The sequence below is a fragment of the Phodopus roborovskii genome, unplaced genomic scaffold (assembly GCF_943737965.1).
Source record: "Phodopus roborovskii unplaced genomic scaffold, PHOROB, whole genome shotgun sequence".
NCBI lineage: Eukaryota > Metazoa > Chordata > Mammalia > Rodentia > Cricetidae > Phodopus > Phodopus roborovskii.
Window position 1 is genome coordinate 30,435,127 of NW_026126459.1, and position 16,788 is coordinate 30,451,914.

Below are 16,788 nucleotides of genomic sequence, written 5' to 3' on the forward strand. Positions count from 1 at the left end.
GTCCTCGGAGATTCTGATAACAGTCCTGTCTATAGTAGTGCATTCTCCCTCAATCATACTTCCTCCCTAACGGCTATTTGGCTATTTGTAAGAACTTACCGAGTGCTAGATGAACTCAAACACAGTTGTGGCTGCCATGCATGTTATCGGATTTAATCTTAATCTTCTGAACAGCTTCATGAAAATAGCTGTTATTCCCATTTCACTGATTGAGAAAGTAAGGCCCTGAAGGTCAGGTACCTAAATAGGAGACATAGGTCCAAGTCCCTGGCTTCCTGATAGTGTCTTTATTGTTCTTCTTTCCTATTAGTATTAAGACCAAGGGCAGTTCCTTCCTTTCCTCCCCAAACTCGTGGGTTTCCCAATATTTGGAGATGTGGGGAAACCCTCATGTTGCTATTTCCCTATTTCCCTGATCTTGTCATTATTCCCCGTTTCTTGACATTCTGGGGACCCTTCCTAGATGGAGGTGTGTGTGTAGCCTCCCCTTATCTGGGACGGTCATTAGCAAAGTTCTCGCTGTTTGCCTCTTAGGCTAAATCTACAAGGAAGCTGCAGGTCTCTTGATGAAAAAGAAGAACTCCAGGTTTGTGCTTTAGGAGAATTCTTGTATATATTCAGAAACCACTGTATTTAAATTAGTTTCCCTTAGTGCGATCTCAGATTACTGTCACTAAATAGTCAGGTGTCAAAGGCATTCTTTACCATTGTCAGGCGGAAAGATCTCTTAGCTGATATAGCCTTGATTTAATTTAAATAGTTTCATGATTTAGCTGAGTGGTAAACCTAGATTTTAATAGAAAAGTAGAAGAGACAAATATAGTTATGATGCTCCTAAGATTAAAAGTAGTTTTATATTAATTTTGCCAGAAAACAATTTATTGCTCAAAGCAAGCAGATAGACACTTAGTGCCATGCCACACACAGCCTTTGATTGGCCTGAAATTTACTATGTTGACGAGATTGGCTTTGAGCTCATGGCAATCCTCCTGCCTCTGCTTCCCATGTGATAGGATTACCAGCCACCACACCCAATTGAAACTGTTTTGATGGGATAATGCAGTTATGTTAAGATGAACAGTTAGTTTGCCCTCTAGGATGTCCTAAGGTGTAATTAGCTTTAGAGAACAGGTCCTAACATCTCTCAACGGAAACAGAGTATGTCTCAGGAGCAATTTACGACCATTGTCATTCATTTATTGTCTGCCTGATGTGAACCAAGTCCTAGAAACAAACAAGTCAGAGATTTCCCTGTCTGCTTGGAATTTACCATCTGGCTCAAGGTCTTAAAGGTCTTTTGCTGCTGAAGATAGACATACCCTATTAGAAAGTCAGGAAGCCTGATCGGATTACTTTTTTTCAGTGTATACTTGCTCTATGTGGTCACCTAATCCTTAAACTTGGTCCTGGATAAAGTATCTTCCAGCAAGCCCTTATTTCAGGGTTTTCTCCGTATCTCCCTGATGAACTTGTCTGCTGGACGAGTCACAGCATCATCTTTTCAACACTGCTACAGCTCAAACACTGTGTTCCTAAGTGTTCTTCTCATGAGGACTGTTCTACCTAAGTACATTTAGTGGAAGGAGCTCAGACAGCTAGGCAGGAGAAGCACCTGGGAGTGTTCAGGAATTCCTAAGTCCAGACTGTACTACCAGTCGTACCAGAATCTCCAGCTAAGACCTGGCAATAGTATTTCCACAGCTCCCCGGTGATGCCACCGTGAAGGCAAGGTTGAGCCCAAATGCTCTGTAGACACAATCATTAGTGTGAACTGAAGCTGCCTAGCACTCCCTGTGCTAATACTGTCAGTGAGCTCTTGAAACAAACATTTCTGCCATGAACAAGTCCAGTAAGTTATATCTACAGTAAGCTGTCGAACGACAGCTTAATTTCTTTTCCTGTTGCTGTAATGAAATACTCTAACGATAGCAACTTAAGAGACAAAAGGTTTATTTGGGTAACAGAGAGAAAAGGTTTATTTGGGTAACAGTTCCACGTTATAGCCCATCGCCGTGAGGAAGTCAAGGCAGCTGGAGCCGAAGCAGCTGGACAGCTAGCTGAATATCCAGTTAGAGAGCAGTGCATACTGGTGTTCAGGTCTCTCTCTCCTCTCTCCTTTCTCTCTCTGACATTTTTTTTGTTTTGTTTTTGAGACAGGGTTTTTCTGTGTAGTTTTGGAGCCTTTCCTGGAACTCACTCTGTAGAACAGACTGGCCTTGAGCTCACTAAGATCCACCTGTTTCTACCTCCCAAGTACTGGGATTAAAGGTGTATGCCTCCTTTTTCTTAAACAGTTTGGAATTCCCTTCCTGGGGAATGGTACCAACCACCCTCCGACCCTCCGACCATGAATACCATGATCATTGTATCTTCCATAGACATGCCCAGAGGACAACCTAATGTAGACAATCCTTTATTGAATGTCCCTTCCCATGTGACTCTACACTGAATAAAGTTGACAATCAAAACTCACCATCATAATAGAAAATCACTGAGTTGATTTTTCGTTTTCATGAAACTGATGCTTTAAGAATTAAATATAATTAACTCTAAAAACAGAAATTCTCTTACAATCAAGAGGACAGTGAGTACAATTTTTAAAGTAAGACCTTTATATAAAAGATCCCTTTAATTAATACCCATAGAGTAGATGAATGCATTTAAACAACTGGCTGGCAAGATGCCTCAGCTGCTTGCTGCCAAGAACCTGAGTTTTACCCCTGACTAGCCTGGCTATAGACCAGGCTGCCCTTACTTTACAGAGTTCTACCTGCCTCTGTCTCCCAGCTGTTAGGATTACAGGTGTGTCCCACTGTGCCAATTCCCATTCTTAGTTCCTTGAGAGGAGATTTGTGCATTGTAATTAATGGTTCTCTCCATTTTTCTGTCTAAACCTTCTCAGTTTAATCTCCAGCCATCTTGTTTTTAAAATTTGTTTGATTTTTATTGTATAAACATTCATTTGGAGGCATTTAGAATGAAAATTTGGCTGGATAATGTTTGATACTTTTTTCTACTTCTTTTTATTAAAAATTGTGAAACTTCTCTCTTTTTTTTTTTTTTTTTCTTTCTTTTAACAAATTATTCATGAATCTGTCCCAGATAGTAGCCTATGCTTTCTTGGATTCTCAACAGTATTATAACATAAGGAAATGTTGGTATTGACCACAGAAAGCCCAGCTAGTTAAGAATTTATGAGTACCACAAGCTGAAGTTGAACAGGGTCTTCAGAACCCCGATCTGTGCAAACGAGTGCTCCTGTATTTTCCAGAAAGGTAGAAAGAACGGAGTATAAATAGAACTCTGCCTTGGTTCTTCTGTCAAAGTTGGCCACAGGAAATAGCATTCTGCTTTTAGAGCACTGTAGGTCTCACTTTGAAAGGAGACAGCAAGGTCCAGAACGTTTGTTCCATCGATTGTCCATTTCTGCCTCTGTGACTCCAGTGTTAGTCACCATGGTGGAAGCCTTTAATCTTCTTTGGTTCCTCTCTAAATGGAGGGGGAAATGGGAGCATTAAGCCTTGGGATGATGACACATGGATTTGCCCGCCAAACATTTAGTGCTAAAGGATGAATAAACTTGCCTTGCTGGCTGCATGTGATCTGATGCCAGCTGGGAAAACAGACTCAGGGACCATGGATAAAGAAAGGTAAAGCTGAATTACACTTCCGGGAGGAAAACATTGTTGCTCTACACCCTGGTAGAATGGCAAACCCACTTTCCAAAGGAAGATGTGTCCACACTTAAGTTTGGACATTGTTTTAACTGGGATTTCTGAGACATTTTTGTCATTTGTCCATTAAGGAATAAGTGGGTTGACCAGAGAGGAGGGGGTGAATATAAGCAAAATGCTTTGTATGAAATGCTCAAAGAAGGAAAAAAAAAAAAATAGGTGTGTGTGGGGGAGTGCTGTTACTTTAAAAAAATTCTATTACATTCAAAAGTAAGTTGAGCAATGCAAAATTTTCCTTAGGGCTTATCTGATAGGAAGTTATTAAAGCTGGCAGTTAGTTTACTGGGAAACGTGTTAAACATTAATGCTCACAAGAACGTGGAGGCAGCACTGGCTGTAATTGCACATGCTGGGCAGGTGAAATGTTCTCATCCAGGCAGAGTGGTAGTTTCCTCGATAATGAACCATGTGTAGTAAAAAACACAGTGGGTCTCATGCTCAAGCTTTAGGCAGCTTGGTGAGTGCATCTTGTGGTTATAGAACATGTTTTCTAATCAGTTCTTGCTGTGGTCAGTACCTTCTCTTCTAGTGTCCCGCTGTACTAGAGGACCTATAATTGAGGAAGGGGGTGAAGTGGGTTTAAAAATGAAGATGGTGACTGTGGATTGTTTGTGCATATGATTTTTTTAATCCCACCATATTAGTTTTTAAAAATTACAGTTTAGTTAAAAATCTTTAAGAAACCAAAAATAACACTGTTTTCCTTCTTAAAGTTATATATTTAAAGGGAAACTTGTTAATCAGTTTTGTAAATATTTAGAAGGGTGAATAGCTAATGTTAAATGTTTCTCTTATACATTTTGAGGACTCTTTTTCTGATGTTTACTTTAACAGTTAGTTATTGCTTTGGAGCCTGTTTATTGGCATGGTCGCTTTAAAAAAAAAAATGACTGTGGCTAAGTGCACTACCCTCCTCTGTCAAAATGGTGTTATTCTTGAGGGTTGCTGGAGGCTGTCCAACAAGGATGCCATCACTAGTATGCATTTACAGCAATGCTGTCTCCATCTCAGGGTCTCCAAAGTGCACAAGTGCTGTGACTATAAATGAGCCATGCCACTTGTTATGCTTTCCTTGTGTATAAATATGAAACCCCATCTAATACTTTGCATCCAAATGCCAAATGTTTGGCCTCAGATAGAAGGGCAGACCTGTATAAGAAAACATTGACAGTGTGTATTGTATAATTAGTGCCACATTTTGCTTGAACAAATCATGGTCTTTATGTTCCAACTGCTTGGTTTCCAGAACATAATGTTCACCTGCAAAATGTACCATCTCCCATCCTTAATACATGGGGTATGGAGTATTTGTAGAGTACAACTTTTTAAAAATATCTGGTTGCCTTTAGAAGTGTAAGGTTTCCTCCACTGCCTCTGTTTCAAGGGAGAATGTAAATAGGCAATGTCTCTGGCCCATCTTTCAGAATCATGCCTGTGGAGGAGTCGTGGTTGGTGCTTGGGAGCAGAAAGTAGGCCTGACAATTGCTGGGAGCACGGTCATTGAGAGTCTAGAAGATTTTTTAAGAAGCCCTAGCATTTAAAGCATTAGTTTGTTCTACCCCTATAAATGCGGTGGGTGCTTGCTGCCCCCCCCCAGTGCGGTTGGTGCACATTGTAAAGTAGCAGGAACCCTGGCACCATCCCATCCCCTGTGTCCCCACAGCTATCTGGCCAGGGCAGAGGATGTTCTGAGCTTCACTGCAGGGGATCATTCAATAAAAACCTGAATGTACTTGTTTGAATACATTCCTGAATGTTTAAACTTTATCCCTCAGATTTTATGAATAAGTGTGGGTAAAGTGGTAAAGAAAACTAGGGAAGAGGTTAAGTCACTCCTTCCCTGGAGACTTGATTCATGAGATGGGCATGTGGGGTGCTGGCCACTCCCAGTTTTTACCAGTAAAAGAGTATCTGAACAAATGTCTGTTGGAGGCATTCAGAGTCTATGGCGACTTCTAGACTTGCTTTGGACATTGTGTAGAGGGGAGAGAAACCCACATTTGAAAACCTTACATTAATTTAACCTGTACAAATGGAGAAATGTGTTAGAATGGTACACATTAGAATTACTTTAATTGTTACCAGCCCCCCACTTCCTCTCCCTCCCTCCCTTCTCCACTCCTTCCTTTCCTTTTCTCTTTCCTTTGTTCCTTCCCTGTGGGCTTTTGCTTGAAATTTTCCAAGTTAGTTTCAATTATGTCCAGGAATTTCTTCCCATATTTGAACAATGTCAACAGCTTAAACTTACACCACAAGATGTGTATATTGTTAGTCTTAGATTTGGGTAGTAATTATTGCCCTGGCCATGATGTGTTTTGAAGTATGTACAATACAGTTGGAGTAGATGCTGATTTCAGTGTGGGGGAGTAAGTTAGTTTCTGCATTGGTGTGTGGGTATTTGTTTGGGGGCTTGGGTGGTGATTTTTATCATTAGCTTTTCTTCTTAGACCATCCCTAGGTGGACACTGTCTCCGTGCCACCTAAAGTGGCTTTGAAGGAGTTCAGCGTGATCCCACGTAGCACACAGAAGCAGATCATGGATGGGAGGGTTCTTCTGGACCTTGCAAGGTCTCGCCACTATTGTGTGATTTTTTTTTTTTTCCAAATGCCACGGACCCTGACTATGGGTAGATGTAGACCTTGGGTGTACATGCATGTTTTCTTTACACTGATGCTACACTGAATTAAGCATCCCTCCTGAACTGTGAAGCCCTAGGGCTATGGGTAAGTTTTATGATTTATCAGTATTACATTGTGAAGAGCCCTTTCTTAGCAGATGAGTGGTTGGGATACAGCATGCAAGTTTAGGGACTGTCCCTTAGGTTGTTGTCTTCATCTAAAGTTTTCTACCACTTAGACTTACAGCAGGTGCCATGTAGAGCAGTGAGTAACTGAGAAAGGGCTTACTTTGAAAAGTCTATTGCTAATTAAGAACTGACTGCATTTTGTGTCTGTTCCCCTGCACCAGAATGCAGTAAGTATAAACTGTGTGCAGTGCCAGTCTGTTGCATGTACCTGTGCTAAAAGCTTCTCCAGTTTGTGTGAGTTTCGTAGCAAATGGTTGCTGACTAATTGTGTGGATATGAAATAGAGAACTAATGCAGGGAATTGTAAAGATTTAGTTGGAACTTAATCTGCAAGCTGTGTTGTAATTGTGAAGCTTTGCCATTGGCCCTAACCTGTTTGTATGTATTTCATAGTCTTGTTGTGAAAGTGTGCATAGCACATAGTATATATCCAAGGGCACCTGTCATTTCCCTCCCCCTGCCCTCATCAGTGGACACTTGAAACTTAGCATCATTGTGTTGAAATTGCTTCATCAGCACAGATTCACAAACTGGAGACTTTACTCTCTCTGTTTGTTTTCCAGTCTGAGAGGTCTGCTTGTATTAGGTACTCATATATTGTGTTTTATTTATGATCATAACATTATATAAGGGCATACTCTACCAAACCACAAAAACCTGATGTTTTTCATAGATGAAGCAACTTTGTGCTAGTTAAAAGAGTGAGAAGACGCCCGACAACTGGAGAGGACTGGCTTCAGCTTCTAATCAGAATCGTTAACTCTGAGGTTTTAAAGAATTTGTGTGAAAAGGCATGTTGGGGGTGCCATTTGCATCTAAAACTACATTTGTTGAAGTATTGAAAGTACATGCTTGCTTCTTTAGTGAAAACCTTCAGGACTGTGGAAAACATCGATGCTTCTCTGAATCTAGCATTACTGAGACCAGTCAGCAACAGTGTAAACCTGTGTGTCATTTGTGGTTTGTAGTTAGACGTCTCTGATCACTGCATAGCTGGTGAGGACAAGTCGGGCATCAGGCAGGGGTGTAGCCAGGTGCTGTGTCATGAGTTCAGGTCTGCCCTAGGGAGGACCAAAGTCAATTTAAAGATCAGCTTTCAGAAGTCTCAGTGACGTTTTGCCTTTGTCATTTGTAGAGAGATGTGAAGGCCAGACTCTGCTTCCTCACAAAGAGTGATGAACCTCAGTTCTACCCATGTATGTGGGATCCTTGTGAGAGCAGGATCGGCTACCTCAGTGGAGTAGAGTCAAGTTTACCAGAGGTAGAGTCGTTGTGTCCCTTTTGCCCATTGCCAATACCTCTTGGCAAGGATGGGAGGTAGCAGTGAAGAAGACAAGCTTTGGCACCACATCTGTGTCACTCTGGAAGATTCTAAGTGAAACATATATTCCTCCCGCAGATAACAGTTGTACCTTCTGTGTGTTCATTGAGCTTTGTGGACTATTCAAAAATGATTTTATCATGGACCGTTCATCAGAGAGGTCATAAGAGATGATTAGTGTGGGGTAGAACGTCTGAAGCTGAAGATTGGGGCACCTGGGAGCATGAGAGAGTCTCTCTAGCTAAGGCTGGCTTTGATGCTTTGACTTCCATGGATCTCTGTTCAGTACATTCACTGCTGTCATATGTGTTGGGTATTTGCATGGCACGTTATGGCATGAATCACAGTGAGCCAGATGATATGGTTAGCCCTTTCCCTTAAGCAAAGTGCAATCGGAATCATTTGTGAAACTAGTCATACGTGTACACATTTGTTCACACACTCACATAACAGGCTGTTAAGTGTTGGAGGGCACAGATGAGGTAGGGGGACCTGAGAGTGAACGATCAGGAAGTTGTTGGCGGTGATTGATTATGGATCTCACTGTGTCTTTTACCGAACTTCGGGGGAAATTTGAACAACGTGTGGGGGACTTTTCTACCAACTCAAAACCCCCACCTTTAAGTTCCATGACATCTGTGCATATTTCATTTGTTCAATGACGTTCCTCAAATGCTTGCAAGGGACATCTGTCCTAGGAACTTGTGTGGGGCCTCGGTTGAGTCCAAACGGTAGTGTGTGGCATTTCATATGACGTGAAGTGTTGAGTGTCTTTGTAGGGAGAGCTGGTGAAATGGTTATATGAGTATTTCCTTTTTTTTTTTTTTTTTCCACATAGGACAACAGCTTCGAGCAGTTTATTATTAATTATTGTAATGAAAAGCTTCAACAAATCTTCATCGAACTTACTCTGAAAGAAGAGCAAGAGGAATACATACGGGAGGTAAAGTTGAAATCATCTGAAAGATTGTTCCATTATAACCAAAAGTCTGTATTTGGAAGACTATCTACAAATGACCAGAGAGTCAGCTCTAAGTTTCCTTCTGTTGTACCTTCACATTTTGTTATTATGGCAGCTGTGCTAACTGGAACTCTCTTAGGTACTGTACCACTAGTGTGCAGAACAGTACCTGGTATGTAGTAGGTGGTCATTAAATAGAAGTTAATGGCCTTCAGTCCCATCAGATTCCAGTGTAATTACGTAAAATAATGTGTTAAGAAAATGGAGGTGAATGGCTAAGTTACTATGGTAGATACATACACTGTACTACCACTCCAACATAAAAAGGAATGAGTACTTGTTCTTGTCTGGCACTTTTGGTAACATAAACAACCTAAAAGCAAGATTCATTCTTGTCCTGTCTTTCTCATCATACTCAGAATATTGGAACATTAATGTGCAGATTACCTGAAACCCTTCTAAGAGAATATAGGCAAGTTCCTCACTTGCTCCTAAGAAGAAAGTTAAATGTCTATGCCTAGAGATGGAGGTTAGGCAGACAAAATGATTGTAGTTGACCTCACAGGGTTGGTTCTGGAGCTTGTGTTGGAGGCTGTGGGGAAGGTTTTCCATGGTATCTCCTATGGGGGAAACACTTTCTCCTCTCCAAGCTGTTTTTGCACTTGAAATAGTTAACTGACTTAGAACTCAGCATTGATTCTAAAATTATTATTTTTTCCTTGTGATGACAAATAAAAACTCTAGGCCTTAGGTTGCTGGGATCAAGTTCTGCCTAATTTCCTTATAAACATCATAAATATACACAGAGCAATATTGACCCAAGGGCCTGTTGAGTAAATATTTGGCTTAGAGCCCATGGAGTGCATGGGAAACAGCCACAGATGGGAGCGTGGAATGGGAAGCAGTCTTGGATCAGGTCAAGGGCGATTGCATCTGTGGGTTTGTCAATGGCAGATGCTGTGTTGAGGAAGTTCTGGGAACTGGGAGATGATGCTCACAGCTCTGGTTCTATAAAGAGAGAAAGTGAAATGTGGGTGTTGAGGAGAATAGTCCAGTCCATGTTAAATGGCAGTTCAGAATTGTCACGTGGATTTGGTTTGCTTTGTTTTTAGGACATAGAATGGACTCACATTGATTATTTCAACAATGCTATCATTTGTGACCTAATAGAAAACGTGAGTACTTATGCATTAAAGGAATTTTTAGCAGTATAATTCACCATGTACAAATGATCTCACTATGTTTTACACTTTCCTTTGTGGACCAGGAGCTACTTTGCTGTGAAGACATTATGATAATCCTAAGTACATTCTTGGCTCTTGAATGTATGCATGGACAGCTTTTATCACCGTACTTTGCCAGGATCCCTGGTCCTGTCCTGTCACAGCCCTTTCATACCTTCAGGTGGTAGGGCCTCGAATTTACCAGCCTTTGTTAGCTGGTGGCCAAGAATGCTGGGATTTTTCAGCAGACTTAAGTTTATATGGCTATGAAAAGAATAAAAGTGGAAAAAATCCTGGACAGTTTTTAGAAAGCTGTATGATTCTAAGTTTTTTGTTTTTAGGCAGTATTGTGTAGTTCATTGTAGTAAGTAGGTGTAGGAACTGCGTTTGTGTGTGGAAACAGGAAACACCTTTGTTTTCCTGAGGGTCGATAGTACTTCCGGCCTTGATGTAGTAATTTGAGACAATGTGTCAACTTATTTCTCCTGCCAACTTTTTTAACCTGTCCCGGAGACATGTGCTATTTTTCTAGAATACCATCTGAGTGTTCAGCAAACAGTTTTCTACTTGTTTCAAGTAAGCCCTTGTGGAGATCATGTGATTAGCCAGTGTTTGCCCATCAATATGCAAGATTCTCTTGAAAACTTCATCTTTGACGGAGTTGGACATAGAAAACCATATTCTAAAGCACCACTCCGTCCTGATCAAAAATAAGCTCAGTTTTGAAAGCTCTGCCCAGTGTTAGGAGGGGAGCATTGACATTCTACACAAAGAATTCAGAGTTCTCGCCTCAAATCTAGAAATCATAGATTTTTAAAAATTGTTTCTAGTAAGTTTTGTTACTCGGGGACTCTGCTGTGGGAAGTTTAACTTTCCTGATGAGTGTTTTTCTCCTAAATAGCAGGCACTCTTAAAAGAGGGAAATGTAATACATTTAAGTACACTGGTCTATCTCACACAAAGTCACTTGTATGTGTGATTGAAGAAACCCGTGTTCACGGACGAGCCTGGGCCTCAAAGGAAGTGTTTCCTCCTCCATCCCTGAACAACAGTGTCTATTCTGGGAATGTTGTGAACACACTTGCAAGCCACTCTTCCCTTGGGTTTTGTGTGGAATGAATAAACGCTGGTCAGAGGACATCATAAGCCTTGTGAGGACAGGACCTTTGCCTTGGTGGAAGTGGGTGGGGCTAAGGGTCAGTGGCTTGGATTGTTTCTGGAATTGTGACTTAGGAGCCTTGGGGACAGCCTGAGAAAGCGCACTGACTTTCTTAGTCAGGTAGATTCCTGGTTTCTGGCTCAGTTTAGGACTGGCACATCTTGAAATAAATGTGATCATAGAGTCTGAACACACAAGTAAAATTGCACTCATCATTAATACCCATTTAGAAATTGTATCTGGAACAAGAATTTTATTCTAAACATGGTTTTGAAAAGCACTTGATTGCAGGATCATTAAGAAAAACATCCTGAAACACAGTACTATCCCCTTCCCAGAGAAACCCAGCTTTACCCTGAATCCATGAACCGTTTAGTAACATGAGACTGATTTAGTTCCTAAGCTGTGAACCAAATAGAAGCTGTAGGAGACAGTGGTGGAATTTGTAGCATGTTGTAGATACCATTTTGCCATGTTGGTCCTGACTTTAGATTTGAGGCCCACACACACTCTCCTGAGAACTTTTGTTTGTACCAAGGATGAGTTGATTCCTGCTCCTTCCTGTCTTGGAGAAGGAGACACAAAGACAGACTCCTTTGTCCACCCCCAGAGCACCTGGGACTTGCCTGGAAGGAGCTGGCTTCCGCATCCCTGTGAGTCTCTGATTGTCTGTTTTTCTCTGTAATAGCTGAAGAGAATTTTGCATCTGGCGAAGTTGATTGTGTTAGATGTTGTCATTAGGACTAATTATTTAAACAGAGCAGCAAGGAAGGAAGGAAACACCTTCATTTCTTTCCTCTCAGAACACGAATGGAATCTTGGCCATGCTGGATGAAGAGTGCCTGAGGCCAGGCACTGTCACAGACGACACCTTCCTGGAAAAGCTGAACCAAGTTTGTGCCACCCACCAGCACTTCGAGAGCAGGATGAGCAAGTGTTCCCGCTTCCTCAACGACACAACCCTGCCTCACAGCTGCTTCAGAATTCAGCATTATGCTGGCAAGGTACGGGAAGCACCCCAGCCCACAGCTATTCCCAGGGCTGCTATGGCTCTGGGGAGAAGGGTGTGCAGAACAGTGTTGCTGCATGAGGCCAGCCAAAGCCACAGATGCTCACTGGCCACTGAGCCCGGACCCTGTTGAGCTAAATCTCTTTAACATGAGACAGCTGAAAACAGCCAGTACCCTGAATAAACACTACCAAGTGCTTTTTAAATCATTGTATTATTATCTTCAGCTGTTAAGCCATTCTGTCAAAAATACCCAGCAACATAGATAACAGAGATCATCCAGAAGAAAGTCCTACAATAAGAATTTAAAAGCACAAGTCATTTAGCAAAAATAAAAAAATTCTTTGATGGGTATTTTGAGAGACACTGGGGTGATTACCTAGTTCATTTTTTTTTTTTTTCCAGCCTTTGAGGAAGTTAATTTCAATAAAACAATTTGGATAGTAGGCTAATTTTTAGAATCTCATGGGATTTTTGACTGGAGTTAATACTGCCTTTATAAATACGAATGAAACTTCACAAGGGGGAATTCCTTAGTTATACACTTAGTGAAAACGGCTAATACCTGGATTGCCTTTTATCTCAGAATGCCCAAACATTGGCACATTGTTTTCCTTCATTGGCCTTGGCCTGTGATATTAAAAGCCACATTCCTGCTCACTTTCTCTGGTGTTAAGCATGTCTTTGAAAATGTCAGTGTTATCTTTATTTTTCCCTTTTTTTACTTTGAAACAGACTAGACTGGCATGTGGAAAAAAAAAAGAAAAGAAAATCCTCAAATACATTCAGACACATACTCATACCAAAAATCATCTGAAATCCTTTGAAAATGTTATGATAACATTTTGGAGTTTATTCTTGCAAGTCCTGAAGGACATTAGAATTTATTTTGATCTCATCTGCACCCTCAATTGATGGAGCTCACAGTTGGAGGCAAACTGCATATCAGTGTGTGGCGAATGTACTGGGGAACTTTTTGATGCTGACGGAGTCTGGGTGTCATTATCTTTGTTTGACAATGTCCTGTGCAGTGGGTCAGCACTGAGTTCCTTGTGCTGTTCACAGGTGCTGTACCAGGTGGAAGGGTTTGTGGACAAGAACAACGACCTCCTGTACCGAGACCTGTCCCAAGCCATGTGGAAGGCCGGCCATAGCCTCATCAAATCTCTGTTCCCTGAAGGGAACCCTGCAAAAGTCAACCTGAAAAGACCTCCTACAGCAGGGTCACAGTTCAAGGCATCCGTGGCCACTTTGATGAAAAACCTGCAGACCAAGAATCCAAACTATATCAGGTGCTTCCAGAACACGAGTTAAGATCTAAAGAGCACTTAATAATCTTATTTTCCTATTTGTTTACATTTAAATGTAGCAGAGAATAGCAAACACAGTGATAGATGAAATAATATAATGTTTAGTTGCCCTAAACAATTCACAGCTGTATTTCTTTCCCAAAAATGGAGGGGGAAGGGGGAGCTAAAGGGAGAAAATGTGGTATGGCATGACAGGAGACAGGAAGCTGGAGGTTAGCATGTAGAAGTTCCCAACTTCCTGTTTTTTGTTTGTTTTGTTTTGTTTTGTGTTTTGTGTTTTTCAAGACAGGGTTTCTCTGTAGTTTTGGAGCGTGTCCTGGAGCTAGCTCTTGTAGACCAGGCTGGCCTCTGCCTCCCAAGTGCTGGGATTAAAGGCATGCCCCACCACTGCCTGGCTTCTAACTTCCTGTTGTTATGTTTTGTTTTTTATTACAAGAACAAATGGTAAGATGTTTTCCTGGGGCTTTCCGTGAAGCTCTGTTCTTGGCACTCTTTAGATTCTAGTGATGTCAGAGTGAAGCACCAAAGCAGGCAGCTTGGTGGCCACTCTGGTGTCCCTGAGAACCCAGGCCCTATACTTTCTTGGGGAGAAACCATTCCTAAAACAATCCAAATGTCTTCAAGGCAATAGGAAAGACTTCCTCTCCCAAACCTCTAGTGTCACCGTTTTGTTTGTGTTCCAGCTTCTAGGTCATCTTAAATGTGATTTGCTCCAGATTCGGGAAGGTCCCACTGGGGTTAGAATTTGTAGAGTGTGCTTATTCAGGAAGCAGTAGGAGGTGTGCTAGCTGAAAGATCGGATGTTAGCACACACCTTACCCTTGGAATTTCAGTTAGGGAGAAACCAGAGTGAAGGACATTTTTTGGTTTGTGTGTTTGGTTTGGTTACCTGACATTTATATCAGTAGAAACTGAAACAGGCAAAATGTTCTGCCTTGATCTACCCAAGTTAGAACATGCATTGAGAGAAAATCTCATTCCTAAAAAATAGCCAGGCAGGAATCTTTGATCATTTGTTTTTGCTGTTCAGTTTTCTTGAGGTGCCGTTTACATGAAGTGATACACACAGATTTGAGGTGTGAACAATTCAATTACTTTATAATCATGATGTTTGCCTTGGCAGCATCACCAGGATTAAGACATTAAACATGCACCATCACCTTAGACAGTTCTTTGTTCTCTAGTTTTTGTGTGTTCTATAAGAAATTGGAATAGGCCCCAAGGCTGTGAGACGGTCTACATGCTCACTGCTAGGACCTTGGCAACCTCAGATTTCAACGTAAGGCTAAAAACTCTTTCTATTCATTGCCCCTGGTCCTGTATCAATAACCAATTGAACATATGTATAGGAGACTAATTCTGAACTTAAGACTTTCCTATTGATTGTCTGTTGCCTTTGTTTAGTGCATAGAGTAGACATTACATAGTAAAAGGAAGAGTATACAATCATCACAACAAAACCAGATGAGATTTAGTTGTCTGAAGAGTGTATGTGTTTTAGGGAGGTCACTTAACAGTTCTACAGTCATAACTATGGATGTTTAACAGTTGTGTTAGTCAGCACAGGGATGGCTGCTGTATGAACCAAAGCTGATAATGTTCTACAAGTCTGGCATTTATTTCTTCGTAAGGACTTTTCAGTGTAAGAGCAGCTCTAGAACTAATAGGAAAATTATTTCTGTTTTGTGGCTCTGCCATTTCCAACGTGTGTCCCTCAACTTTGTGGTCAAAGAGTGCTACCCACTATGTCGATACCACAGTCAGCACTGAACTGACAAAGGGCTGTTTCATGGGCACAGACAGGAACATAACACATTAGTTCTGCTTTAATACTAAAGTTTGATCATTTGACTACACCTGCCTACTAGCAGAGTATTCTGTGAGAAAGTAGTCCTTCCTACACAACAAAGAGCCCTGTTACAAAGGAACATGGGCCAAGGAGGCAAGACTGTGTTTTATCTTCTTATGGCCTTATCACCATACATAATAAAGGCATGAGTCCTAGTTGAACAGCTTTATTGGATCTTTACATATGTATATACATGTGTTACCCCATTCAGATCAAAATATAAAAGATTTTGAGGCTGGGGAGATGGCCTAATTGCTAAAGCAAACATGAAGACCTGACTTTAGATTCCCCGGAATCCACATAAAGAAATTGGTCCTGCCTATAATTCAAGTGCAGGGGAGGCCTAGTGCTTGGGGATTCCTGGTCATTGGCCTGCTACTCTAACTGAGTGTATGAGCTCAGGGTTAGGAAATATACACACATACATGTTGTGTGTACATACATAGACACAGGAAGTGTGTACACACACATCTATCATCCTCATGACTGTCACCTGTGTGGACACCCCCCCACACACACACTCACACACACCACCACCACCTACCACCCACCCCACCCTCGCCACTGCCGTCTCTCAGAAGAATCAGCAATACAGACTCAGACTGGTTTTATGTGAACATCTCATACACATTAATTGTGCAATGTGCACCATTTTCAAACTTCTTTCACTCAAAAAAATGTCATTGATGCTCATCAGTGCCATTGCATGTCTTAGTCATTTTTTTTAAATTACAGTGTGTGCAATATTGTATTTGTTTTTAGTTTGTTGTGAAATGATGATTCTCCAAGAATAGGAAATAATTACTGTGAAATGGTTAGACATGAAACACCAGTTAAGATTCACAGAGGCAGAGTTGAGAAGCTAAAATCCTTGAAATGTTTTAGGTGCATCAAGCCAAACGATAAAAAGGCAGCACACATTTTCAACGAGAGTCTGGTATGCCATCAGATCAGGTACCTGGGTCTTCTGGAGAATGTCCGAGTGAGGCGTGCAGGCTATGCCTTCCGCCAGGCCTATGAACCTTGCTTGGAAAGATACAAGATGCTTTGCAAACAGACATGGCCTCACTGGAAAGGACCAGCAAGGTAAGCAACTCTGGATGGATGTGCCACCATCAGCTTTTAAAGTATCCAAGTAGCATTGTGTCCTTGGTTTGGTTTGAGTTTGTCCTTGTATGTAAAGTTGGCTGTGCCTTCTTCCATTAGGATACCGTTGTAGATAATTCTCAACTTACCTTGGAGGTGTCAGTTTTCTTTGACATTAAAATGGAATGTATGAAATCCACATTTGGAACTTGCACGCCTATAAATGTTTCAAATATACACGTGGTGAGTTCATAGACACTTGGTAGTTGATGCATGAACTTGTGTGCTGGAGAGCAGCTGTTACAGGAGAGAAATCAGGCCTGGCCTGT

At 41.4% G+C, this 16,788-nt stretch overlaps 1 protein-coding gene across 4 annotated transcripts in view; it reads left to right on the plus strand.

Annotated features, from left to right (window-relative positions):
• The window catches only part of Myo1b (myosin IB), a 159,638-nt gene that overhangs the window by 117,536 nt on the left and 25,314 nt on the right, over positions 1 to 16,788 (plus strand). For all 4 annotated transcript variants that reach the window (XM_051190146.1, XM_051190148.1, XM_051190149.1 and 1 more), the window contains exons 14-18: positions 8,701 to 8,805; positions 9,936 to 9,998; positions 12,009 to 12,209; positions 13,280 to 13,506; positions 16,259 to 16,459. In XM_051190146.1, the coding sequence (XP_051046103.1) occupies positions 8,701 to 8,805; positions 9,936 to 9,998; positions 12,009 to 12,209; positions 13,280 to 13,506; positions 16,259 to 16,459 (797 nt within the window). The remainder of the gene's footprint in view (positions 1 to 8,700; positions 8,806 to 9,935; positions 9,999 to 12,008; positions 12,210 to 13,279; positions 13,507 to 16,258; positions 16,460 to 16,788) is intronic.